The following is a 20580-nucleotide window of genomic DNA, read 5'->3' on the forward strand; positions in this document are numbered from 1 at the left end:
AGAATTCAATTGGTTTTAATACAGTTACTCAGGCATCTGGTAACAGTTTCATAAGTGCCAACCAATGTATGGGGCTATTTGTTGCAGATTTCAAGATGATATATGGGGATTGAGGGAATGGGAAGTTTTAGGGAGTGGTAGAGGAAGGGCACATAATGAAACTAAATCCCAGGTCCCAGCCTCAGAACTTATTTTGTGACCTTGGTCAAGTGATTTAGTCCTTCTAAACCTCTATGTGTCCTATAGAATAAATAATACCTATATAGGGTTGGGTGTTTTTGTTTGTTTGTTTGTTGTTTGTTTGTTTGTTTGTTTTTGACATAGGATCTTTCTCTGTCACCCAGGCTAGAGTGCAGTGGCACAATCACAACTCACTGTAGCCTCAAACTCCCAGGCCTAAGCGATTCTCCCACTCAGCCTCCTAAGCAGCTGGGACTACAGGCGTGCACCACCACATCCGACTAATTTTTAATATTTTTTGTAGAGATGGGTTCTCACTATGTTGCCCAGGCTGGTCACAAACTCCTGGGCTCAAGCAATCCTCCTGCCTTGACCTCCCAAAGTGGAGGGATTACAGGGGGTTTTCTGGTTTGAATTTTAAGAGATAAAATTTATAAAACATTTAGCCAATGCCATAAATGTAGCTTCTTTTGGTTATTGTCACTATTCTTGGAAATTCACAAGTGCCCCAAAATATTTGAGCATTTTTCATGTATTGCTCTTTAATGTGAATGAATGCATTATGAAAGGAATTCTTTTACGTGTGGGTTTGCTGATAGACTTAGCTAATTCTCATGTGTGCAGGTGTCTTGCCTATCTGTCAGTCTTAGCCTTAAAGGAAAGATTCCCACCACCTCACTTGCATCCTTATCCCTTGGGCACAAGAATAAGAATTTTTAAGCCGGGCGACGTGGCGGCGCCTGTAGTCCCAGCTACTTGGGAGGCTGAGGCAGGAGAATGGCGTGAACCCGGGAGGCGGAGCTTGCAGTGAGCTGAGATCCGGCCACAGCACTCCAGCCTGGGTGACAGAGCGAGACTCCGTCTCAAAAAAAAAAAAAAAAAAGAATTTTATTGTTTGTACTACTTCAGAATCATTCAGTACGTGATGACCTGTCATGCAAAGGGCTCTTTATACTTCTAGTTTAGTCCCTTTTGTTTTCTCTAGGAAAGATGTTTTAGACCTGCGACAAAAGAAGAAAGAGTGTATGCTGACATCTAGGAGGGAAGCAGCCCCCTCCCCTAAGCTCCGTCTCCCTGAGCACTCATTTCCCAACGACCATACCAGGTTTTGGTCTTAGAGAGTTTATTACAAAATAAGAAAGAGAAGTCTGGGGAAGGTTCACTCATCATAGAATTTTGGCAGCTCGTTGCCCAAGATGACTCGATGGTCCACACCAGCAGCTGTAATAGTGACCAGGTAGACGACACCCCCGCTTGAGCCATCCCGGCTCATGGCCAGAGCAATAGCTGCAGAGGGTTTCAAGTTGGAGAGAGGGAGAGAGAGAATGGCTTAGCTTCAAAAATATTTTTATTCTCCCTCCATCCATATGCCTACTACTGCTTTCACCTCAAAACTCATCTTCCAGAAAGGCATATTTAGTGGTGTGCTGGTAAGTCAGTTTTTTTAAAAGAAGCCTTCTATATGTGGCGTCTGCTGATGTCCATGATGTAAATGCTCCCGCTATGATCAACTGCAAGTTACAAATAGCTTAACGAGCAGCTCACAAATCCTTGACTATTTAACAATCAACTCTCATGAGTGGTCCCAAGCCAGCCTCAGCACACCTCAGCACACCACTGGTTCTTTTTTTTTTCCAGACAGGGTCTCACTCTGTCACCTAGGCTGGAGTGCAGTGGTGCAATCACCGCTCACCACAGCCTTGATCTCCCCAGCTCAGATGATCTTTCCACCTCAGCCTCCTGAGTAGCTGGGACTACAAGTGTGCACCACTATGCCCAGCTCATTTTTTTTTTTTTGTATTTTTTTATTGTTTTTTGTAGAGACAGGGTTTCACCATCTTGCCTAGGCTGGCCTCAAACTCCTGGGCTCAAGTAATCCTCCTGCCTTAGCCTCCCAAAGTATTGGCATTACAGATGTGAGCCATTGTGCTTAGCACAGCACTGGTTCTTACAGTGACTGTGTATCCTCCTTTGACTTACTCAGAACAGCCCTGGTTTATCCGTATTGCCCAAGAGCCCCATTGAGCTTTGCATTTGTCCTGCCCCTTTTCACTTTTAAAAATGTACTAGTTTGGGCATTAATTTAAACGGTCACCCCTGTATCTCTCTTCCTGTTTCTCATAATCTACTTCATTCCCATGTTTAAAAGCCCTCCCCAGGTACCCTTCCACTTGGCTGGTTACCGTCTGTGGTGAAGCGCCTGCACTCCTCTGGAGACATGCCTGGCTTATACGCTGCATCCACATAACCATAGATATAGGTGCTGCCGGAGCCACCAATGGCAAAAGGCTGTCGAGTCAGCATTCCTCCCAGGGTTCCATATACCTGGGAGAGGGATCCTCCGGTTAAAGAATCATCAAGCCCTTCCTTCCCACTGAGACATTAAGTGGTCTCTGCACCCTGCAATGAAGCCCTGGTATCTCATATCCCAAATGTACTATACTTTCAGAGGTAGTGTCCTTGGAACTCATTGCTAGAATGACATAGGACTTCCATCTCCCTCTACAGGAGAGTGGGGAAGCCCAGAGGAGAGAACGCTTTGGGAGAAACTCACCTGACCCCCTTCACGTTGGTCCCAGCCGGCTACCATGAGATGTGCAGACAAGTCCTCTCGATATTTGTAGGTGATATTTCTCACTACATTTGCAGCAGCCAGAACAAGTGGAGGTTCCTCCAGTTCTATCCTGAAGGAAATATTAGGAATAAAGGTTGATAGAATTTTAAGTCTCACTCTCCTATACTATTACCATCATCCCTGCTAAATGAACCCTGAAAACTATAGCTGCAATAGCTCAAACTGCAGCCTCCCTCCCACATGTACAGGGGAACCAGAGTCCCACACCACCAACTGGTAAGAACCCCTCAACTGCTCACTCTTTTTTGCTGAGCCCCACCCACATAACTTTCTTTTGGCTGCAAGGGCCCTGCCCTTATGGGGAAAAGCAGATAAGGTTACTTCCATCCCAACAACCTTGATTTCTCATATGGTAACTGCCTGATATTAGGGTGGGTCACAGTATCACCTTCTTCCTGATTATTTATATTAGGATAGTGATTTACAGCTTTTAAACTGTGTTCGCATATATAACGTGGTTCTCCAAATAACCGTCTCATAAGGTACTATATTGTCTCCACTTTACAGATGCAGAAACTGGCAGATTCAAGTGCCAGCAGGAGCCAAAACAAGAATCTTTCATTTCCTAGTGTCCGGCTCCTGGAACAGCACACTGTACAGGGATTCATGCAAGTTGGGGGAGCTCTAGTGGGTGGGGAGTCAGAACTCCAGAGCTTCATACCCATGGAGCTCCAGCTGGTAGGCAGCCATGTCGGCCACGGCTTGGGCATCGGCAGCTGAACCAGAGAGTGCACAGTAGATGCGCTGGTGCAGGGGGGACAGCTTGTCAAACACTCGGTTCACCACCGCCTCACTGTTAGGAGGGAGTCAACAGTCACCAAGTTAAAACTCAGGAATTTTTTCTTTTCTTTTTTTTTTTTTGAGACAGAGTCTCACTCTGTCACCCAGGCTGGAGTGCAGTGGCGCAATATTGGGCTCACTGCACACTTTGCCTCCCAGGTTCAAGTGATTCTCCTGCCTCAGCCTCCCGAGTAGCTGGGATTACAGGCATCCACCACCAAGCCTGGCTAATTTTTGTATTTTCATTACAGACAAGGTCTCAACATGTTGGCCAGGCTGATCTCGAACTCCTGACCTCAAATATCTGCCCACCTCGGCATCCCAAAGTGCTGAGATTATAGATGTGAGCCACTGCACCCAACCAGAACTCAGGAATTTTTGAAGGTGATCATTCAATGTCTCTCAAACTTATTTGACAAGAGCCTAGTATGAAGTTTAATGCTTGGATTAAAGCAGGAGGCAAATAATCATCTCAGATATTATTAATCACTGCAGATGTTAATCAAAATTAGGTTTATTTTTCAGGCTTAGATTGTATAACAAAGCAAAAAATGCTAAGGTGAGAAAAATATGCCTCATCAATTTTTTCTTGCTATTAACAATCTATGCTATTAACATAAACGTAACTATGTTCTATGGAACATAATGTAAGTAATATTGACCTAACCCTATATACTCATTTTGCATGCGAGGAAATTGGTTAGGAGAGGGAGAAGAGACAACATAGTTCAATATATGGTAAATGAGAAACCAGATATCTGCTTGACAGAATCATCTTTCTGATCTCTAAACACAGATGGAAAGAAGTTCCTCAAAAATCTATCTCCTGTCCCCCACTCAGACCCTATTCCTTTACACTCATCCCTGTACACTACTGGGACAGGTCACATATGCATTCAGACCCCAGATCCTCCTCCACAAATTCAGAGACCCAAGCGCCCACCAAATAGCTTATCATAGTGGCTTTTTGGGAAGGTCAACTCCATTCCTCCAAAGCTCCAGTTTGCCAGTCTTTTCATGAATGGGTAAGAAAAATGTGTATTTGAGGCCATTAGCTTCTTTCCAAATGCATACATCTTCACTTTTACTCACCCTGCAGACACTCGGGAATCAGAACCCACCACAACGCCCCCGTCAAACTCCACTGCCATGATGGTGGTCTGCAGAGACACAGAATATGGAATATCAGGGCAGGAAGAGCCTTGATGCCCTCATGTTAGAGAAGAAAAAATATTCCCAGAGAGGCGAAGTTGACTGGCTCAAAGATCACACAGTAACAGGCCAGAGCTGACTGTCAGTACAGGCTTTCTTCCCTTCATCTTTCCACTTTCTCTATTGCTTCATCTGGCTGCAGGGGAATGCCACAGCCCAGCTGTGATACAACACAGAAAGAACTGTGGCCCTGAGTTCCAACTTGCCTAGTGGAATCCTCTCCACTGTAAAGAGAGAGGTGGAGATGAGGTTCCTACAGGTAGAAGTGAAGCAGCTCCACAAGTGAAAATTATCTCCACGGGAAAGGCTCCGAGTATGTGCAGATGTGGTGTAGACCCAACACAGAGCATTTGACTATGATTTTGGGAAACAAGGTCAGCCTTTTCTTTTCTTTTTCTTTTTTTGTTTTGTTCACAATCCTCCACTCTCAACCCCATTTCATCAGAAGTGAGTTCTTTCAATTTATTGAACATTGGAAAAAATCGAGGAGGGCAGTGGTTAGCATGGCCAGGGGTGAGGCAGGAGAGAAGCAGCAAGGAACATGTAGATGGTTTAAAATAAAAGTTCCAGTTATGGAATTTCTGATCAAGAGGTAAATAAATATCTCAGCAGCCAGGGGGGTAAATTTGTACCAAGAGAGGATTTGACTGAGAAGTTTAAGTTGACTTTTCCAGGTCAAGAAAAGAATCAAGAAAAAGTGAGGGGAGATAAAGCTACATTTTTCCTGCTGTTGAGTTGGAAGGAGTCTTAAAGATCCTCGGTTCAAATGAGGAAACCAAGTCACAGAAAATGCAAACGACTTATGCAGAGTTACACAGAATTAATAGTAGACCTGGGACTAAAATTCAGGTCTAACTCTTATCCCTTGTTTCCACTTCTACTTCCCACTTGCCACTGCTCATTTGGCAGTGAGGGGAGATTTCCCAGATTATAAGTGGTTTCACTGTGCCTTTCTTACCAGGCTGTAAATTACTCTGGCCCCAAAGGACGCTCCTCTAAGTATGCTTTCTGAGGGACCGACTTACCATGAATAGAGGGTCAAAGAATAGGGTTAACTTCAAGTTAGAGGCTATTCCTCTGTAACAAAGCTGCCCCCAACAAAGCTGCCCCCAAGCCACAAGTGGTGGCAGTAGTCCAGAGCAGAAGCCAGCCAGCCAGTCTTGGGGCTGCCATCTGCCCCAGGCGCCCATCCTAAGCAAAGTCACCCCAGTGGGCACATGGGAGTGGGCAGGGAAGACACAGGGAAGGGAGCAAGGCAGCATCTGGGCCAAGGAGGAGCCTTTCTGGGTCAAGCTAGGGAAGGGCATCACTGGTTAACGCAGAACCCCCATTATCAGTGCTTGGGCTAAGAGTTACCCAGTGGCAAGTTTATCAAAAGTCTGTGTGATGAGTTGGTCCTTCTCAATAAGTGCCTATATTTCCTTCTCCCAAGTGCTGTTCTACTTCACCCAGGGAACCATTTCCTCATCTCTTTGCACTATCCCCAACCCCCTTTCTTGATTTAACCAGCCCCCACTGTCTGGGACCAGAGTGAAAGCGAAAGCGCTTTAGAGTAGCTTCCCCTTGACGCTTCCAGCTAGGAGTCAAAGTACCCCCTTTTCCACCAGCCTCGAGTGCCTGGTCCCTTCACGGACACGCTAGACGACCCCCCCCCCACCCCAGAAAAGAAATACCCTATGTGACTGCGGGTTGCAAGCGCTGGCTGCTAGAGGCTACCTCCCTACGTTCCCGTTGGTCTCTGCATTCACTTCTCCGCGCTTCCAGGGTCCCCTGGCCGCTACACCTCCTCCACCCCTGTGCCAACAACCCTCAAGCCCAGACCCATTACCCCGGTGTGGACTTCTCCTGCCCGGGGTAAGTCCCCGGTTGGTGCTCCCGCCCGCAGCATCCCTGCCAGGCGCCGCTCTCCTCGCCGCCTGGGGCACTGGTTTCGGACCTGGGACAGCGCGCAGCGCGCAGCCAACAGCCCCGCCCCTTCGCGGCGCCGCCAGGAGGCGCCTGGGTGCTGCTGTGCGCCTTTGCGCGCTCCGCAGAGGCTTTGCACGCGGCGCTAACCTGTGTAGGGCAGATCTGCACGGAGACAAGTGACGAGACAGCCCCGCCCTGAGGCTGGGGTGGGAAAACTGGTGCTAGTGGGAAGGCAGGAGGCAGGGAGAGGCGGGAAGGGTGTGCATGACGGAGAAAATTGGGCACCAGGGCTGCTCCCAAGATTCTCAGATCTGATTTCCACGCTTGCTCCCAAAATAGTCTGGGCAGGCCACTTTTGGAAGTAGGCGTATCTAGTGAGCAGGCGGCCACTTTCGATTTCGCTTTCCCCTAAATGGCTGCGCTTCTCGCCAGCGCAGGATCAGACTGTTCCTGGGACTTTTCGAGAGCTCCGCCCTCGCTCCCTCCTCCAGCCGCCAGTAGGGGCGGACTCCGCGGTACCCAGAGTCTCAGGCCCCACCGGAGCACGGAGAGTCCCAGGGCCGGCCGGGACCTGAACGGCGTCGGGGTGCCAATGGCTAGCTCCAGCTGCCCCGCTCCCCGCGGGTGCCGCTGCCTTCCCGGAGCTTCTCTCGCATGGCTGGGGACAGTACTGCTACTTCTCACCGACTGGGTGCTGCTCCGGACCGCGCTGCCCCGCATATTCTCTCTGCTGGTGCCCACCGCGCTGCCGCTGCTCCGGGTCTGGGCGGTGGGCCTGAGCCGCTGGGCCGTGCTCTGGCTGGGGGCCTGCGGGGTCCTCAGGGCAACAGTTGGCTCCAAGAGCGAAAACGCAGGTGCCCAGGGCTGGCTGGCTGCTTTGGAGCCATTAGCTGCGGCACTGGGCTTGGCCCTGCCAGGACTTGCCTTGTTCCGAGAGTTGATCTCGTGGGGAGCTCCAGGGGCCGCGGATAGCACCAGGCTGCTGCACTGGGGAAGTCACCCTAGCGCCTTCGTCGTCAGTTATGCAGCGGCACTGCCTGCAGCAGCCCTGTGGCACAAACTCGGGAGCCTCTGGGTGACCGGCGGTCAGGGCGTCTCTGGAGACCCTGTGCGTCGGCTTCTAGGCTGCCTGGGCTCGGAGATGCGCCGCCTCTCGCTGTTTTTGGTCCTGGTGATCCTCTCCTCTCTTGGTAAGGGGAACGCAGGGCAAGAGGGGAGGACACAAGGGGACCGGGACAGGAATCAAAGGTAATTGTCAGTGAGGTAGAGTAGCGTGGGTTCTGGGAAATGTGGAGCAGGGGAAGGAATCCTAGCATGGGTCTTGGAACACCACTTCAGTGTAGAAGAGACGGCATTGGACTGGCGGGGGCCAGAAGTTCTAGGCTCGATTACTGGCCGGGTCTTGATTCTCTGGGCCACGCCGGAGGCGGGGAAATCCTTTGCTCTGGGGCCAAAGGGCGGGGCATCCTCATCTCTAACAGGAGGCTTTTCTACTTCATGATCTCCAGCCTTCCTAATAAAATCCTGAAAGTTCTGGTAGAGCAACCACAGGGTAGTAAGTTCCAGGGCAGCTTATTTCGGTTCGGGATTGAGACGTCAGTGTTTCCTTTCTGCTGATGCCCTCCAGGATAATGGTGAGGGGGAGGAGGCGTGGTGGGACCAGTCTGACTGGAACTGACCTACTTAGACTTAATATTTGTGCGTGACCTGTCTTCTCTTTCTTCAGGGGAGATGGCCATTCCATTCTTTACGGGCCGCATCACTGACTGGATTCTGCAAGATGGCTCAGCCGATGCCTTCACTCGAAACTTAACTCTCATGTCCATTCTCACCATAGCCAGGTCTGGGGGCTGAAAATGGGGCACCCTGCAAATGAGGGAGTTGGAAATTGGGGCTGCTGTCCAAAATGCACTTATATGGGGATACCTGGACCTTCAGTCTGTTCTCTGAACACACCCTGACCCCCTTTTCTTTCCGGGTTCTTTCTAGTGCAGTGCTGGAGTTCATGGGTGACGGGATCTATAACAACACCATGGGCCACGTGCACAGCCACTTGCAGGGAGAGGTGTTTGGGGCTGTCCTGCGCCAGGAGACAGAGTTTTTCCAACAGAACCAAACAGGTTTCTCCTGAAACTCTTTCATTATACACCATGTACTGTTTATATCCTCATACATCTGCCTTGATCTCCCCCCTCCCTGCTCTCTCTCTCTCTCTCTGTCTTTCTCTCTCTCTGTGTCTCTCTCTCTCTCACACACACATACACACATTGTTCTTTCTCATTCTTGATATACCCTCTCTCTCTCTCTCACACACACACTCCCCCCCACACACATTGTTCTTTCTCATTCTTGATATACCCTCTCTCTCTCTCTCTCACACACACACACACCCACACACATGTTGTTCTTTCTCATTTTTGATATACCCTCTCTCTCTCTCTCACCCCCCCCACACACATTGTTCTTTCTCATTCTTGATATACCTCAGGAGCAAAATATTGTCCTCCTTGCCTTAAGAAAAACCTAGAGTTTTCATCTAGCATTTTCTCGTAAATCTATTCCTATGTGTCCTTAGATAGAAACCATAGAATTTCAAACCTGGAAATTTTGAGTTCATAGAGACCAACTGCCTCATCTGACAGAGAAGGAAACTGAGGCCAAGACCCTAAATGCAAAACTGCACAGTTGCATATGGCTAGAGACACACTTGGGGTTAGAACCCTGGTCTCTTGAGTGCTCCAGAGACTTCAGCATGCTTTCTAGCAGCACTAGAAACTGCACAGTTACACATGGCTAGAGACACACCTGGGGTTAGAACCTTAGTCCCAGTGAGTGCTCCACAGACTTTGGCATGCTTTCTAGCAGCACTCTCCTCCTCCATCTCTGTTATGTGACCAGTTTAAGCTCTTCCTGCCTGTGTGTATAGCATGGAGCATACAGGTTCTTTAGGGAACAGAAAGCTTTCAGGAAAATGGAAATTCACATGTGCATCAATGGCTTTATAATTAAAATGAAGGTCTTAGGTCAGGTCTTTCCTCTTTAACACTTACCCTCCCTGCACTGAGATTTGCAGACCTCTGCAGAACCCTAACATTGTTTCCTGCAGCCTCTTTAGAACCCCATGTTGATGCCCCAACCCTGGCACCCTGGCTCATTGTTAGTTCCTCTCATCACTTGGAACCTGTCTGATTCATCTCACTCTTTTCTCCCCAACCCTGCAGGTAACATCACGTCTCGGGTAACAGAAGACACTTCCACCCTGAGTGATGCTCTCAGTGAGAATCTGAGCTTATTTCTGTGGTACCTGGTGCGAGGCCTATGTCTCTTGGGGATCATGCTCTGGGGGTCAGTGTCCCTCACCATGGTCACCCTGGTCACCCTGCCTCTGCTTTTCCTTCTGCCCAAGAAGGTGGGAAAATGGTACCAGGTATGTTCATGGAGTTGGCCTGCTCTACACAGACCCTCATCTCCCAGACTTGGCACACTCAGTTCCTCTCACATTGCTTTCAGTCCAACTTTCCTGGCACCCTTACTGATTCTCCATCTTCATGGAACACTCTGTCCCTCTGGTCCATGTTCCCAGGTTGCTCAACATTAATCTTCATACTCTCTGGGTCTTGTGTTCTAGCTTCTACCCACAATTTTAAGAATTTGATCCCCAACCCATTCTGAGTCATTTTCCTCTTCCTTGTATTTCTTTAGTATCTAAGGGGCATAGCTGTGTCTCTTTCTCTTTTCTCCCTTTCCTCTGCCTCTTCTCACCTTTAATTTCCAAATAGGTAACTCAGGTGTTAGTGTCCCTGATGGTTTGCCAACCCGTGTGACATCTCTTGTCCATGTCTCCACAGTTGCTGGCAGTGCAGGTGCAGGAATCTCTGGCAAAGTCCAGCCAGGTGGCCATTGAGGCTCTGTCGGCCATGCCTACAGTTCGAAGCTTTGCCAACGAGGAGGGTGAAGCCCAGAAGTTTAGGGAAAAGCTGCAAGAAATAAAGACACTCAACCAGAAGGAGGCTCTGGCCTATGCAGTCAACTCCTGGACCACTAGTGTGAGCACCTGAAGATGAATACCCAGTCCCTTGTCCTTAAGATGCCGTGACTCCATTCCCATTCCTATGACCCTGCTCCCACTCCTCCTTTACTGGGAAATGGTTGGAAATATCAGGTTTCACCATGTTAGCCAGGATGGTCTCAATCTCCTGATCCACCCGCTTTGGCCTCCAAAAGTGTTGGGATCACCGGCGTGAGCCACCATGCCCGGCCGACTATTTCCTCATTTTTCAATAATGGAGTGATACAACCTTCTTTATAAAAGGGCTCTTGATGTACTAGCTGACATCACATGGATGAAAGCCTCTTGCGAAGAGTAAAATGCTCCCCAGACAAGGTGATAGTGGTGATGTTGGTGAAGATAACCATGACTTCCATGATGTGCATTGAGTCAGACTCCATGGGGTCTCTGGGTCATTCTCCTGTCTACCTACTGAGCCTACTGATGTCACTTGGGAGAAGGGGACTTGATATTTCCTTTATGTTAATGACTGTGGTTCTTTGTGTCCCCTCCAGATTTCTCTACCTCAGTCCCTTTTTTTCTGTGGTCTCTATAGATTTCAGGCATGCTACTGAAGGTGGGAATCCTCTACATCGGTGGGCAGCTGGTGACCAGCGGGGCTGTAAGCAGTGGGAACCTTGTCACATTTGTTCTCTACCAGATGCAGTTCACCGTGGCTGTGGAGGTGAGGTCCTTCCACCTTCACTCCCCAGTGTGATTCCTTCCTCTGGCTCAGCACCATCTGTGTGATTTCTTTCCACTCTTTACCCTTCTCACTTCACATAATGCTGGCAAGCAGACTAGGTCTCCCACCTCACTGTCACTATTCTTACCTCCCTCTAGGTACTGCTGTCCGTCTACCCCAGAGTACAGAAGGCTGTGGGCTCCTCAGAGAAAATATTTGAGTACCTGGACCGCACCCCTCGCTGCCCACCCAGTGGTCTGTTGACTCCCTTACACTTGGAGGGCCTTGTCCAGTTCCAAGATGTCTCCTTTGCCTACCCAAACCGTCCAGATGTCTTAGTGCTACAGGTACAACCTACCACTCCCTGTATTCCACTGGCCCCAACTATAATTCTGCCATCCTACATTTTCTTCCTGCCTTCAGCCTGCTTCCTGCCAAGCATATATCCTTCCTAACCCTTTAAAGGTAATGGTAAGCATCGTCTGTTCTATAAATCTTCCCCAAACTCAAGAACCCAGTTTGGGCTTCCAAAGAGAATGGGAGAAGAGGTTTTGAAGCGAGTGCTCTCACATTCCAAGGAATTGCTGCAGGAAAATCTGTGTCTTCGGTCTTCCTTCTTTCCTTCTCCTTTGTAATTTGGAATGTGATTTTTCCATTTCCTGGTGGTATCTGACATCAAGTGTGTGGCATAGTGGTGCTGGGTGTCTGCCCTTGTCTTTGCCACATCTTCTATCACTACTCCTTGGGGAGGCATCACCCAGACAAAGATCTGTGCATGTGGGAGGGTAGGAATTGCTATATTTCCCTGTTTTTCTTCTGGGGTAAGACATCATGCTATGTAGTAAGGCAATAACACTCTCAACGTTAGAGGCCTTGGTAGCCTCTTATTATGTGCTTCTCTGGCCTCTAGGGGCTGACATTCACCCTACGCCCTGGCGAGGTGACGGCGCTGGTGGGACCCAATGGGTCTGGGAAGAGCACAGTGGCTGCCCTGCTGCAGAATCTGTACCAGCCCACCAGGGGACAGCTGCTGTTGGATGGGAAGCCACTTCCCCAGTATGAGCACCGCTACCTGCACAAGCAGGTATGCAAGAAGGTGGCATGAAGGAAGGCAGGGAGCATCAAATAAGAAGAGTGTTCTTACTGAGCACTCTGAAAGGGGAGTTAGGGAATGATAAGAGACCTTGGGTGGAGATGGTGGTGTGATCAGGAGGGAGGTAGTATGATTTTGTGACATGTTCTCAATAAAGATTTTGAGTCTTCGATCTCCAGATAACCATACTCCCGTGTGCCTTGTTCTATAACTCTTCATCATATTTCATCTCAGGTGGCTGCAGTGGGACAAGAGCCACAGGTATTTGGAAGAAGTCTTCAAGAAAATATTGCCTATGGCCTGACCCAGAAGCCAACTATGGAGGAAATCACAGCTGCTGCAGTAAAGTCTGGGGCCCATAGTTTCATCTCTGGACTCCCTCGGGGCTATGACACAGGTACTCTCTCCACTCACCTCACCACCCAGCCATCTTTACCTTTGCTGAAACCCCAATAGTCTTGCCTTTATCCTTCAGTTCCTCCTGACTCGTGGACATCAATTTGAAGTTGTAAGATTGTGCTCCTATGGCTTCTTCATCCTGACATCCTCAGGATTCTGTTCACCCTCCCAGAATCTCCCCTATCCAGCTACAACTGTCAGATCTTGGTGTGTGTGAGTGTGTGAATGCATGAGTGTGTCTGTGTGCATGTGCGTGTGTGTACATGCACACACACATATGGCTATACAGTTCTCATCTTGGCCCTTTGCTCTGCAGAGGTAGGTGAGGCTGGAAGCCAGCTGTCTGGGGGTCAGCGACAGGCAGTGGCGTTGGCCCGAGCATTGATCCGGAAACCATGTGTACTTATCCTGGATGATGCCACCAGTGCCCTGGATGCAAACAGCCAGTTACGGGTAAGGCAGTCATCTTCTTAATGCCTATATCCCACCCCATCTTGCTGCTTTTATATATCTTCCATTAGTTTTACTAACATCATAATTATACAAACCAGTCCTTGCAATTCTCAGTTCCCAAATCCAGTTCCATTGGATGCCTCCCCAAGGAGTAGAGATAGAAGACAAGGCAAAGACAAGACACCTAGAACCAGCTAAAAGAGACTATCCACAAACTACAGACTGAATTTCTTTCTTTCATGTTTTTTTTTTTTTTTTTTTTTTTGGACGATATCTCACTCTGTTGCCCAAGCTGGAGCGCAGTGGCACAATCTTGGCTCACTGCAGCCTCAACCTCCTGGGCTCAAGCGATTCTCCCCTCAGCCTCCCGAGTAGTTGGGACTACAGACATACACCACTATGCCTGGTTGACTTTTGTATTTTTAGTAGAGATAGGGTTTCACCATGTTGCCCATGCATGAGTGTGTCTGTGTGCATGTGTGTGTGTGTACATGGCCTTGAATTCCTGAGCTCAGGTAGTCTGCCCACCTCAGCCTCCTAAAGGGCTGGGGTTATAGGTGTGAGCCACCGAGCCCAGTCCTGTAGACTGAATTTCTAAAGCAAAACATAATGAAAAGACCATCATCATAATACTATTAAAAAAATTTTTTTTGTACAGACAGGGTCCCACTATGTTGCCCAGGCTGGCCTTGAACTCCTGGGCTCAAGTGATCTTCCCATCTTCCAAAGTGCTAGGATTATAGGCATGAGCCACTGGGCCCAGCCCGTCCTAATCATATTAATATTAATTAAGCTAGTCTCTTTACTCACAATGTCACTCATTTATTCATTAGGAATCCTTCTGAGCTAGGCATTTATCATCATTCTACAGATGACAAAATGGAGGCTAAAAGAGATTGAATAAGCTGCTCATATAGAGGTCATATAGCTTTTGAGTGGTGCAGCCTTGACCCAGATTCGGGTCTGCCTAACTTGAAGGCTCACCTCTTTACTACTAAGTTATGTTTCCTTAAAATCTAATATAAAAATTCCAAGGCCATGGGTAGAGATGAGGACTATTCAATAGTCTTTATTCTTCTGTCATGTGTTTCACTCTAGGACTCTCACTTTATCCCACTTTCACACCCTTCATTTAAAACAGTTCTTAATGAAACAAAGGGTTTGCAGAGAAGTACTCAGAATGGGAAACTTTGGTGTCCTTAGGGTTGTTGGCAGAGTCAGCACTGATCCTGTGAGGTCAGTCCCAGCCCTGGAAACACAGGTGTCTCCCCGGGCTCCCAGCTCTGACGGTCCGATGTCTTTCCTCAGGTGGAGCAGCTCCTGTACGAAAGCCCTGAGCGGTACTCTCGCTCAGTGCTTCTAATCACCCAGCACCTCAGCCTGGTGGAGCAGGCTGACCACATCCTCTTTCTGGAAGGAGGCGCTATCCGGGAGGGGGGAACCCACCAGCAGCTCCTGGAGAAAAAGGGGTGCTACTGGGCCATGGTACAGGCTCCTGCAGATGCTCCAGAATGAAAGCCTTCTCAGACCTGCGCACTCCATCTCCCTCCCTTTTCTTCTCTCTGTGGTGGAGAACCACAGCTGCAGAGTAGGCAGCTGCCTCTAGGAGGAGTTACTTGAAATTTGCCTTGAGTGTGTTACCTCCTTTCCAAGCTCCTCGTGATAATGCAGACTTCCTGGAGGACAAACACAGGATTTGTAATTCCTTAGTGTAACTGGGTTTAGAGCCAGGGTTGATGCTTTGGTGTGGCCAGCACTCTGAAAACTGAGAAATGTTCAGAATGTACAGAAAGATGATCAGCTATTGTCAATAGGACTGCAGGCGTATGCTGGCCCATAAACACCCTGTAGGTTCTTGATATTTATAATAAAATTGGTGTTTTGTACTGTGGTTTCTTATGTTTCCGGCACACCAAAGTGCAGCGCACTTTTCAGCGCGGGGTGTCTCGTCTTTTATCATCCTCAATGTTTTACCCCCTAAGTGCATCTTCTTTTCCCTTAAGCTTTTTAATTCCTATGAGATCCCTTCCACTTCCCCATCCCCTTACGCCTACCCCCAAGAATGAGCAAGACCCCCGCTACAGGGCCCACCAAGGCACCAGTGGCCGCAGCTCAGAGCTGTGGCCTCTCCAAGGTGGCAGATGGGGCGGGCGCGGCCAGAGCAAGTGCCAGGCGGGAACGGAGGGACTGGGCGCGCCTCACAACTCACCACCTCGCCCGTTTCGGTCCTTCCTGGCTAGCCTGGCTGCGAAGCGGCACCTGGAGGGGAAACCTCAGAACAGTAGGCGGGATTGTCTAGTAAATATCTCCCATTCAGGGAGGTCCAGGTCGTGTGACGTCGACAGTTGCTGGGTAGATGAGGCCAACACATGTTGCAAGGAGAGGCGGGGTTTAGAGGCGTGGAACTCCGCAGCGCTCCGCCAAGCAAGGAGCAATGCTAGGAAGGTCGGGCAGAAAGGGCACGCTCTTGTGGGTGATTACAGGGTAGGAGACCGTTGAACCGGGAGGGGCCCTAGGATGGATGCCTTGGAAAGATTCAGAGACTGCGCCCTCTCCCTGGCGTCCCCTTCCCCTACACGCGGCGGTTACATTCTGTTGCAGTTGCCCCAGGACCTGTTCCCAAGACTCTGCCCCCTCTCACTTCCGTCCCTCCTGGTTTTGTAAAGTGATGCTCGTAGGAATCCCCACCTCGCGTGAAACTACTCCCAGCTCTTGGCTGACTTTCAGTCTTCTGGTTGAGGCTGTGCCTTTAGATGACACGACCCTATCCACCCCTGTTCCCAGCAGATGCCCAGGCCTGGAGGTATCTCTTACTGTAACCCATCGCCAAGGGGGCTTTTGAAGGCGCCCGTCGCTTTCTCGCTTTCTTCGGACAACCCTTGACCCATCGTTCTCCCGACCCCCATAAAGGGAGAGCAGAGAAGACGGTCCCCAATATGATAGCCCTGGTCCAGACACTAACTGTCCTTTTCTCGGAAAAGGCAGGGGGATGTGGAAAAGATTCTGGTTCCCTCCCCTTCGATCTGTGGCTTTCGCTTTCACTTCCTTCTCCGAGAACCGACAGATCTCCGGGTGCTGGGCGGTCATGGCGCTACTGGATGTATGCGGAGTCCCCCGAGGGCAGCGGCCGGAATGGGCTCTCCCGGTTGCGGGAAGCGGGCATCGCTCGGACCCAGGACACTACAGTTTCTCTATGCGATCTCCAGAGCTCGCCTTACCCCGGGGAATGCAGGTCGGGGCTGTAGGCGGAACCCTCAGGGATGAGGGAAGGCGGGTGCTGAGGAGTGAAGGGTCGCCTGAGAGGAGGAGGCGAGAGCGGGAGCGCGGGGGACAGGGTGGGGGGCAGCCTTCAGTCCTGGAGAGCGCCAGACCCAAAGAAGAGGCCACGTGGGGATGGGGCCTGAAAGGAGGAAGTGCAGGTTAGGACAAAGAGTTACAGGTGAGGTGGGGGCTCCCAAAGGAAGACAAGATGGCTTTCCTTCCCTTGTCCACACACAAATCGTGTGGCCTTTTTCATGGGGTTATCACATGATATAGGAGCTGTGTGGTGTCTTGGGAAACCTATGAACTTTGCCTGCTGGCCTCGTCTCAGCAACTCACTGTTGCTCGACTTAGAACAAGTCACTTAGTCTAGGTCCCAAGCCTCTCTTCTGTAAAATGAGGATACTGTTACTAAACGGTGTTTTGTGAGGGTCCAATGGTTTATGCATGGAAGAAACACTTTAAGTCACTCTCAAAGTTTTTTCGTAATGGTAACATGTGCTTGCTTTCATTTCTATTGTGCTGGAAAATGGAAAAGGTTGATACGGCATGCCTCTTCTTTTCCTTCTCCCAAGTCATTTCCTTCTAGAGATTGGTTATTAACTGTTTCACTTATTGATGATTAGATAATTTCTGCATATCTCCTCACCCTCATACTCTCTAAAACCTTTTCCTGGAGGCTCTTACTACAGAATGTTTCATTGCCTTTCTCTACCTCTTTTCTCTTATCAGCCCACAGAATTCTTCCAGTCTCTGGGTGGGGACGGAGAAAGGAACGTTCAGATTCAGATGGCACATGGCACCACCACGCTTGCCTTCAAGTTCCAGCATGGAGTGATTGTAGCAGTGGATTCTCGGGCCTCAGCTGGGTCCTACATTGGTGAGTCTATACACTCCAGCAGGCTCCAGAATCTGGGGAGCTGGGCTCTCCTTTCTACAGGAGGCCAACTCTGCAGCAAAGTGGAAGTGGATATTGATTTAGGACACACTGGGGGATCTGTGGGGTCATCCCTTCTCTCCCAAAACTCCATCTTCTTCCAGATACCTTACGGGTGAACAAGGTGATTGAGATTAACCCTTACCTGCTTGGCACCATGTCTGGCTGTGCAGCAGACTGTCAGTATTGGGAGCGCCTGCTGGCCAAGGAATGCAGGTAAGTGAGGCCTCTCATCTTCCTTTCTTAGTCTAGTGGTTAATCCCTGGATCTCTCAGATCATTGCTCCTTACTCTTGTCCTATGTGGTCCATCTTAGTGCTAATAGCATATTTCACAAAACAGCTTTTTGGTGATAAGAACCTTCTCCCAAATCTCAGCCTGTGCTCCACACATAAGCCAGATAATATGTCAGTTATTTAGCACTGACACATCCATCCTGGTGGGATAATATCATTTACTAGGCTGCCTTTGTATGTTTCAGATACTTTAAATTCCAAATCTTTCTCTCATCTTTAGATCCTACAAAATAATTCCTTTCCAATGCTTATCTCTTCAATCATTTCCTGTCTCATCAAGTTGGAAAGAGCTAACCTCCCTTCCCTCACTCCACTTTGTCCTCACCCAGGCTGTACTATCTGAGAAATGGAGATCGTATTTCAGTGTCGGCAGCCTCCAAGCTGCTGTCCAACATGATGTGCCAGTATCGGGGCATGGGCCTCTCTATGGGCAGTATGATCTGCGGCTGGGATAAGAAGGTGGGTTCTCCATGTTCCCCCACCATGTCCCCCATGGATGACATATGTGTTTCCCATCATATGCTCCTACTCCCTCCCTGACAAGATGCATGGCATATGGAGTGCTTGATTATAGAACTGTTCCAGTATATCCATGGACTATTTATTGACCCAGATATTAATCATTGCGTGTGTTTTGTAAGCTTGTCCCTTTTGTTAAATAGTTGATTTCAAGTTTTTCTTTTTTATTTCTAAAGTTCTATGACTTTACCAGAGTGATTTCCTAATTTCAGTGTTCTTGTGGTAATATTAATCCTTTTGTCCACTTTTTATGACTCACATTTGAACCTCCATATTACCAACATCTTCCTCTCCAATTTTAGCCTGAAATCTTTCATCTTACAGGGTCCTGGACTCTACTACGTGGATGACCATGGGACTCGGCTCTCAGGAAATATGTTCTCCACTGGTAGTGGGAACACTTATGCCTACGGGGTCATGGACAGTGGCTATCGGCCTAATCTTAGCCCTGAAGAGGCCTATGACCTTGGCCGCAGGGCGATTGCTCATGCCACTCACAGAGACAGCTATTCTGGAGGCGTTGTCAATAGTAAGAGACCACTGCTCCCACCATCATGTCTGGGAGGAATCAGCGGGCGGTTGGGGGGTGATTTAAGATTGAGAAACCAGCCTGGCCAAGGTGAAACCCCATCTCTACTAAAAATACAAAAATTAGCCAGACATGGTGACGAGTGCCTGTAGTCCCAGCTACTTGGGAGGCTGAGGCAGGAGAATCCCTTGAACCTGGGAGGTAGAACTTGGCAGTGAGCCAAGATCATGCCATTGCACTCCAGTCTGGGCCACAGAGCGAGACTCTGTCTCAAAAGAAAAAAAAAAGATTGAAAGACTCAAAGGAGGGAGAGTGGTAGGAAGGAAATTTTCAGAGTCAGACGAAGGGCATTAAAGGCCCAGTCATATGGTTTGAAGCCTGCGCATGTGTCCTGTTGCTGCCTTCAACGTAACATCAGCGACAGGAACTTGCTGAGCTGAAGGGTGACTCCGAGTTCTTTTCTCATTTGTCCACAGTGTACCACATGAAGGAAGATGGTTGGGTAAAAGTAGAAAGTACAGATGTCAGTGACCTGCTGCACCAGTACCGGGAAGCCAACCAGTAATGGTGGTGGTGGCAGCTGGGCAGGTCTCCTCTGGGAGGGCTTGGCCGACTCAGGGACCTGAGCCACGTTAAGTCCCAGGAGAAGAAGAGGCCTAGCCTGAGCCAAAGAGAGAGTACGGGCTCAGCAGCCAGAGGAGGCTGGTGAAGTCCATCTTCTGCGTGTTCTCTATTTGAACAAGCATTTCCCCCAGGGAAGCTTCTGGGTGCCCCACTGAGTAGAATAAAGAAAAACGGTTATAAATGCCTCTTGTGGCTGAATGGGGTTGGGCCTGTGGTTGTTGGGTGGGGCAGGAAATAAAGAGACACTTTTTCTAGAGAAGAGACTCAGACCCGTATCTAAGAAATGTGGCCTTACCACATATTTCTTCCTGGGGTTTCCTTCCACACTCGTCTCTCCAAGACCTCAGGAAGGCTGTTCATTACTGTCCATGGACATTTATTTGCAATTTCACATAGGTTAGGGTCCTTTCCATAGAGGGACACCTGGGGACTCCTGTGTGCTCCATTGTTAATGGTTTGAGGAACAGGGAGTAGGGCACCTAGGATAACTGTTTTGACTTTACAGAGTGGGATGAAAAGCCTCCACTTCACCTTAATACGGCAATCATATAAACACCATACCATTTACCCCAAATAACACTTTGGAGATACTGGATATTGAATATAAAGACAGACATTAGGGGTCCAATTTCATGATGTGTCATGCTGAATTGCAAGATGACAGGACTATAATTCTAGAGGAAGAGATCGGGGGACTCCCCTAAGTGAGGAGTGCAGGGAAAATGTAAAAGACCCAGGTTAGAAGAAAAAGACACACATCATGAGATTTTCGGAATCATGCTGGAACTATGGACCGTGTCACTTTCCAGAGAATAAAGGAAACAAATGCTTGAAAGTAGGAGCATGAGCTTGAGCATGGAACTTTTTTCATTAGAGAGAGATACTTAAAATTCCAGAATGAATAGTTGTAAAAACTTTAGCCCCTACTTAAAATCCCTCCTCCCCACCACCACTGTTTTAAACTTTAAGTGACTCCTTGGTAGTCACACAGATAACATTTCAAAATGGTGAGTTGGAATCCA

The 20580-nt window shown here is 48.8% G+C and overlaps 3 protein-coding genes and 1 long non-coding RNA gene across 5 annotated transcripts; 2 read left to right on the forward strand and 2 right to left on the reverse strand.

Moving 5' to 3' along the window:
* Window positions 1-1282: 1282 nt before the first annotated feature.
* Window positions 1283-6816, reverse strand: PSMB9 (proteasome 20S subunit beta 9). Its single transcript, XM_017848561.1, has 6 exons — window positions 6636-6816; window positions 4688-4755; window positions 3477-3608; window positions 2735-2864; window positions 2364-2505; window positions 1283-1467 (listed from the first exon to the last, which is right to left on the reverse strand). The coding sequence occupies exons 1-6, from the start codon at window positions 6693-6695 to the stop codon at window positions 1340-1342; spliced, it is 660 nt and encodes a 219-aa protein (XP_017704050.1). The 5' UTR covers window positions 6696-6816; the 3' UTR covers window positions 1283-1339.
* Window positions 6817-6847: 31 nt separating this feature from the next.
* Window positions 6848-15279, forward strand: TAP1 (transporter 1, ATP binding cassette subfamily B member). The gene is made up of 11 exons (XM_017848558.1): window positions 6848-7905; window positions 8442-8556; window positions 8705-8835; window positions 9937-10142; window positions 10564-10761; window positions 11320-11448; window positions 11607-11795; window positions 12359-12532; window positions 12776-12938; window positions 13257-13393; window positions 14702-15279. The coding sequence occupies exons 1-11, from the start codon at window positions 7128-7130 to the stop codon at window positions 14906-14908; spliced, it is 2427 nt and encodes an 808-aa protein (XP_017704047.1). The 5' UTR covers window positions 6848-7127; the 3' UTR covers window positions 14909-15279.
* LOC108512980 (uncharacterized) lies at window positions 14018-16341 on the reverse strand. The gene is made up of 2 exons (XR_001880766.1): window positions 15603-16341; window positions 14018-15069 (listed from the first exon to the last, which is right to left on the reverse strand). It is a non-coding gene; the product is annotated as an uncharacterized LOC108512980 (long non-coding RNA).
* PSMB8 (proteasome 20S subunit beta 8) lies at window positions 15847-19740 on the forward strand. 2 transcript variants are annotated; one of them, XM_017848560.1, is made up of 6 exons: window positions 15847-16196; window positions 17387-17534; window positions 17696-17807; window positions 18216-18345; window positions 18730-18934; window positions 19411-19740. In XM_017848560.1, exons 1-6 carry the CDS (start codon window positions 15915-15917, stop codon window positions 19497-19499), a joined length of 966 nt encoding a protein of 321 aa, XP_017704049.1. In that variant the 5' UTR covers window positions 15847-15914; the 3' UTR covers window positions 19500-19740. The 2 variants fall into 2 exon arrangements, with proteins under 2 accessions (XP_017704049.1, XP_017704048.1); XM_017848559.1 differs by lacking the exon at window positions 15847-16196 and adding an exon at window positions 16415-16625.
* The last annotated feature ends 840 nt before the right edge of the window (window positions 19741-20580 follow it).

This window comes from Rhinopithecus bieti, unplaced genomic scaffold (genome assembly GCF_001698545.2).
Source record: "Rhinopithecus bieti isolate Rb0 unplaced genomic scaffold, ASM169854v2 scaffold_31525, whole genome shotgun sequence".
Taxonomy (NCBI): domain Eukaryota; kingdom Metazoa; phylum Chordata; class Mammalia; order Primates; family Cercopithecidae; genus Rhinopithecus; species Rhinopithecus bieti.

Excerpts from the sequence above, each read along its gene's own strand:
- PSMB9 (XM_017848561.1), bottom strand. The coding sequence starts at position 6,695 with ATGCTGCGGGCGGGAGCACCAACCGGGGACTTACCCCGGGCAGGAGAA. Across the intron at positions 4,756-6,635 it reads CAGGAGAAGTCCACACCGGG|ACCACCATCATGGCAGTGGA; the intron begins GTAATGGGTCTG and ends GTGTCTCTGCAG. Across the intron at positions 2,506-2,734 it reads ACCAACGTGAAGGGGGTCAG|GTATATGGAACCCTGGGAGG; the intron begins GTGAGTTTCTCC and ends TCCCTCTCCCAG.
- PSMB8 (XM_017848560.1), top strand. The coding sequence starts at position 15,915 with ATGCCTTGGAAAGATTCAGAGACTGCGCCCTCTCCCTGGCGTCCCCTT. Across the intron at positions 16,197-17,386 it reads GCAGATGCCCAGGCCTGGAG|CCCACAGAATTCTTCCAGTC; the intron begins GTATCTCTTACT and ends TTCTCTTATCAG. Across the intron at positions 17,535-17,695 it reads CTCAGCTGGGTCCTACATTG|ATACCTTACGGGTGAACAAG; the intron begins GTGAGTCTATAC and ends ATCTTCTTCCAG.
- TAP1 (XM_017848558.1), top strand. The coding sequence starts at position 7,128 with ATGGCTGCGCTTCTCGCCAGCGCAGGATCAGACTGTTCCTGGGACTTT. Across the intron at positions 10,143-10,563 it reads AGGTGGGAAAATGGTACCAG|TTGCTGGCAGTGCAGGTGCA; the intron begins GTATGTTCATGG and ends ATGTCTCCACAG. Across the intron at positions 11,796-12,358 it reads CAGATGTCTTAGTGCTACAG|GGGCTGACATTCACCCTACG; the intron begins GTACAACCTACC and ends TCTGGCCTCTAG.